At 42.0% G+C, this 5,364-nt stretch overlaps 1 protein-coding gene across 8 annotated transcripts in view; it reads right to left on the bottom strand.

The window, feature by feature from the left end:
- Positions 1–1,410: 1,410 nt before the first annotated feature.
- Positions 1,411–5,364, bottom strand: part of gli2a (GLI family zinc finger 2a) — a 112,385-nt gene continuing 108,431 nt past the window's right edge. For all 8 annotated transcript variants that reach the window (XM_049729111.2, XM_049729112.2, XM_049729113.2 and 5 more), the window contains one exon: positions 1,411–5,332. In XM_049729111.2, coding sequence (XP_049585068.1) covers positions 3,069–5,332 — 2,264 coding nt within the window. In that variant the 3' untranslated portion in view covers positions 1,411–3,068. The remainder of the gene's footprint in view (positions 5,333–5,364) is intronic.

Genomic DNA, 5,364 nt, shown 5'->3' with positions numbered 1-5,364 from the left:
GAGATTGAAATTACGTTCCCACTATTCCTCAGTGAGATAGTACACATATGCATACAAGCAACACAAAAAAACCCAAGAAGGCACAAACAATGAATAAATAAGAGTGTTGAATAAATGATAAATAAACAAATAATAATAAATAATAATAATAAATTTAAGAGGAGCAAAAATGGAGCAAGTGTACATACAGCAGACAGTGGACTTGGATATGGTGCTTTAAAGTGTTAATTGCTTTATTTGATGTTCTCTATTTTTTATGTTTTGAATATGTTCAAGATAAAGATATAAAAGCATGTGAAGTGATCAATTATACTAAAAATAACATGGGAAGTGGTCAACTATACTTGTAAGTAAGTGATGTCTTAATGATCAAGTACATATTTGTGAAAAAAAACATATATAAGTCGGCCCCCCACCCAAACTATGAAAAAAAACGCGACTTATAGTCCGGAAATTATGGTAACTGGGGCACCTAAGAGTTAACACATGTAAAAAGCATGGTGCAGGAGCCAGCTCATTTCATCAACTTATCTTAAAATAGTGTGTTACTTGGCTGCCTCTTTGGGCTCATGTATATTACTCAGTCTTGCACAGGGACGTGCAGGTTGGGTGTGGGAGTAGGTGTGGGATCGGGTGGGATCTTTGGGTGCTGCAGCACACACCCTTTTTTTTCTTGATGCCAGTGTCCTTTTAGACTTAGACTCAACTTTATTTTTCCCTTGGGATTGCTCCCTTGGGAAATTCTGGTTCTAGTAGCTCACATAGAACTAGTACAAAAGAAAATTTTGCACAAGTAATAAAGAAAGAGAAGAGCAATAAGTTAAGTTTTGAGTAATAAATAAGTGTTGAGTAAGAAATAATTAATAATAATAATAATCGTCATATTTGCATGAAATTCTGTGGCTTTTCAATGTAAAATGTTTTGTAACTCAGACAAAAAATGCCTCAAGATAAATCTAAATTAGAGATCAATAAAGTTCAATAAGACCATGTGATAGTAACGTGACAGATTTCCCCCCAAATCTGACAAATCGCCAAGTCTGATTGGAAATGCCACTTGACCTGATTACAAGTCTACAGTTTTGAGATGACAGAGCACAAGAAGTGGCATGGTAGAAAAGTGGCAAGCACGGCTGCCTTACTGTTTTGAGATGAAGAGGGTTGAATCTGGACTCCTGCCTTCCTGTGTGAAGTTTGTGTGTTCTGCCCTAGCTTGCATGGGTTTTCTCTGGCTTCCTCCCACATTCCAAAAAATATGATTTTAAGATGAATCGAAGACTTAATTGTCCATAGGTGTGAATGTGAGTCACCTATATATATATGAGCTCTAAGACTGGTTTAAAAAAAGTCACGAATGGATAAGAAGTATAAAAAATTTGATGGGTGGATAGAACACAAGTTATAGCCGTACACAGAAAAAAAGTCATAGTTTATTTGAAATATACATAGGCTATATACCCTGTCACACAAAGCCAAACAAACTTGTAAAAGTATATACTGTAGTAGTACACAAAAATTTAAAGGCTACTTAGAAATACAAGGAACAAATTAAAACTTGGGATTTTGATGAGCTAGTATGCAGAAACAGGATTTTGAATATCAAAGTCTGTCCTTTTCTGAATTTGACATCCTGCGGTTCATCTATAGCCCAGGGGAGGTATGGGTTGTGGCATAAAGGTCCTGGGGGTGATGTTATGAATGTGTTAGTTAGAGTTGGATCCCATTAGGAACATACAGAGGTACTTGTATATTCTTTTAGAGAATGTTGCCCATCACACATAGGGGTCCGAATTCCTTGACAGACCAAAGCATATCCTTGTCCATTTCAATCTTTCACCCTTGTGGATTTAACGTCACAAAGAGATCTTGCCTCGGAATTATAATAGCATTCTCAAATGTCCAGACGATGATCAAAAAACAAGTCAATGGACCCTGATATTAGTTTCAAATATTTCACCATGATTATGTATGTCATTATAACACATTACAAAGGACTATCATATTACTTGAAGGAAGTACCATACAGTATAATTCTAAAAGTTTGGTCTCCACTGGAATACCAGCCGTTTTCTTGTGATGGAGCTGTGATTAGATGCTCATCCCCAATATCCTCTGCAAGGCAATGTGAAATGCTTTCAGTGCAGCACTATACCGTGTGTGTGTGTGTGTGTGTGTGTGTGTGTGTGTGTGTGTGTGAGTGAATTTGCGTGTCTGTTTGTCTGTCTGTCTATCTGTCTGTATGTATGTACAGTAAAACTTTGGTTTTCGAACGTCCCGGTTCTCGAACAAATCTGAATTCGAATGAAAAATTCAAGATTATTTCGCTTCGGTTGTCGAACAAAATTTGGAGGTCGAACCTCGCGAGATGAGCCGAAAGGACCCGAGAAAACCCGACCGCGCGGCCTGGATGCCGACTGACTCCATTCGTTATTGTATTTTCGTTACTTTGAGGATTGTATTAACCCCTAATCATGCCTCCAAAGAAAGCAAGCAAAATATTTTCTAAATTTCAGCGATGGCTCTGTCACAATAAAGCGACCAGCGCGGTGCAGTTGCACGGTCGGCGGCGCGCTACGGTTGCGCGTTCGGACAAAAATGCGCAAATGAAAAAAGGCGTTTTTTTTAGTCTTGGAACAGGTTTTTTTTTTTTTTTTACATTATTTGTAATGGGAAAAATAGATTCGGAATTCGATCGATTCACTTCTCGAACCGCCTTCTGGAATGGATTGTGGTCGAAAACCGAGGTTTGACTGTACTATGTATGTATGTATGTATGTATGTACTATGTATATACTATGTATGTATGTTTTACACCTCCACCGTCGACCCCACACGCTACTGGTGTTTGTGTGTATATGCCTGAATGAGTCCTTTCTTATCTCTTAGACTCTTGATATAAACATCTTAATACAAATCTAACAAAAATATCATACTGATATACTGTAGACAGTGACAATAAAACAAATAAAATGACCACTCATTCATTGTTCAGTCAGTGCTTTGTCCAGTCCAAGTATTCCTGATGTATGAATTATTGCGACTGAATTGTCTTAAAGCTGTGTTTGCTCCTAACTAATCATATTGAGGAACTTGCTTTCTTCAGCCAGTGCTGTGAGCATTGAGCTCATATCCCCAATGGCCATGTTGCCAATTCCTGCTGGTACCGATGCGAGAGTAACAGAATTGCGAGGGGTGGTGAGACGAGATGAATTCTGGGAGAGGCTCTGCAAAAGGCCAGGACTAAGGGTCCCTGACATCAGGCTGGCGTGATCCCCATCATCTAAGATCGAGTCAAAATCTATTTGGGTGTGTTCCGCACCACCATTTCTACCTGTGGAAGAATCCACTGTACTGCTAGAGACCTGGTTGACTCCTGGTGAGACCATGTTACTTAATGCTATGTTGTTATTTGCAGGGGTCTGGCTTACACTGGGGGACACTGAGGCCTCAAAGGCTGCAGGTGTTTGTTCAAAGAAATGAATTTCACCTGTGTAGAACATTGCAGAGTTGGGATTCTCAGAGTTGTTTCGTAAGGTCGCCGTCCCATTGGGCCTTTTTGGACTTGCCTCTGACGTGTTGTTACGCAGACCGGGGCTCACATCAGATAACTTGGGTATTCTGTTCAATTGCATCATACCAGAAACAGGATGCTGCCTGCCACCTGGCTTGGGTTCTACTGGGGGTCTTGGTGGTAACATTACACTGGTACCATTCTGTATGTTGTTGTGCTGGGATGAAATATTATAGTGCTGTTGCTGATAAACCACATGGTTTATGTGAGAATATTCATCAGGTTGTGCCCTTCCTCTATAACTTTGCACTCCTTGATCCATCACATTATTCCGAGTGGCACGCACATTATTGCTTGCAGAAATAGAATTTTGAATTGTGTCTTGGCTAAACCCTTGTACAGAACTTTGATCATTCAATTTCAAAGTGCTGCACTGTTTTTGCTGATGATGGGGGTTGTTCAGCCTCTTGTTGTTGTGATTTGCATAGCCCTGTTTATACATATTCTGATTCATTGGTACAACTTGCTGATTGCTGCCAAGGCCTTGACCTTGTGCCTGGAAGGAAGCAAAATTGTTCCTCTGTGGAACAACAGTTAGGTTTCCCCTGAGAGAATGTTGCTGTTTGGGGAGCTTTGTTGCAGTGTCCACGGTTCCTGAACTCACCTCATTCCACTGAACTGGCATATTATTCTTGTTAATATGTGATGACGTTGAGAAAGGCTCTTGGGGCTCACTATGATTCATATCCTGACCAGACTGCATCAAACAGGCATCAAACAAAGGACCCCTTCTCTGGAAATAAAATGAGGCGAGCGGGGCACTGCCAGTCTGATAGCCCTGAGACTGGTTATTGAATTGGTAGTTCCCTTGTCCCAAGTTGTGACCTTGGTTCCCTGGGTTTTGGGACCTCAGGTATTGCACCATGTCATCTGGAAGAACTATATCATCTTCCGCATCCTGTTCGCCCCCATTTCCCATCCCATCTACTGCCATGTTCTCCATAGCTACATTCTCTGAAATGCTTGGTGGTCTGGGGGCAAACGGGTAGCGCTGCAGGTTGCCATCAGAACGAGTGTAACCATACATTGCCAATGCTTGGTGACATTCTGAAGAACTATTCATGCTGTTCATACTGTTATAGCGTGGAACTGTAGAAAGAGTGTCATGGGTGGGACAGCGCACTGGGTCACTGGCCCGGCGTGGAAGGTTGGCAGGTACCTCATGGGGCATCAGGCTGTGGTTGCCATATCCAGTATCACTGCATCGCCGTGGCACATTTCCAGAGAGTGGTTGGTGGTAATGGTGTGTTGAATATTCCTGAGAGTCACTATAGAGGGCCATGCGGGTCCTGAGGCTCATTCTCTCCATATTGGGTAAGGGCGTAGGTGGTGCTCCACCAATGGCAGCAGCATATTTTGCCTTTAGACGATAATGCTGAGCTGGGGTCAGACTTAGAAGGCTTGGGAGATTTCCTCCCCCTGCTCCACCAGCACCACCACCTCCGCAATGGCTAGCCTCACTGGAGCGTCGGGATAAATCAGTGGAGATTGGGTCATAGGAGTCTGCTGAACTGATATTGTTATGACGGTTAGCACCAAATTGGGATGCCTCACTGGAGCGACGGCTGGAGTAGCAAGGTGAGATGCCGGATGAGCGCCGACTCATGGTGTATGCTGAGCTGATTGTGCTGGTTGTGCTATTACGCCGATCATTTAGTTGGTTTAGCAGAGTAACTTCACACAAAGACTGGTCTCCGAATCGCTGACCATTGTGTAAACTGTTGAGGTTAGTTGTTAAGTTGGAGTTCTCCAGCAAGGAACCTGTAGTTGCAAAGAAAATTATTAATGGCCTT

This window comes from Syngnathus scovelli, chromosome 8, assembly GCF_024217435.2.
Source record: "Syngnathus scovelli strain Florida chromosome 8, RoL_Ssco_1.2, whole genome shotgun sequence".
Lineage (NCBI taxonomy): Eukaryota > Metazoa > Chordata > Actinopteri > Syngnathiformes > Syngnathidae > Syngnathus > Syngnathus scovelli.
This window is presented reverse-complemented; position numbering and strand designations above follow the sequence as displayed.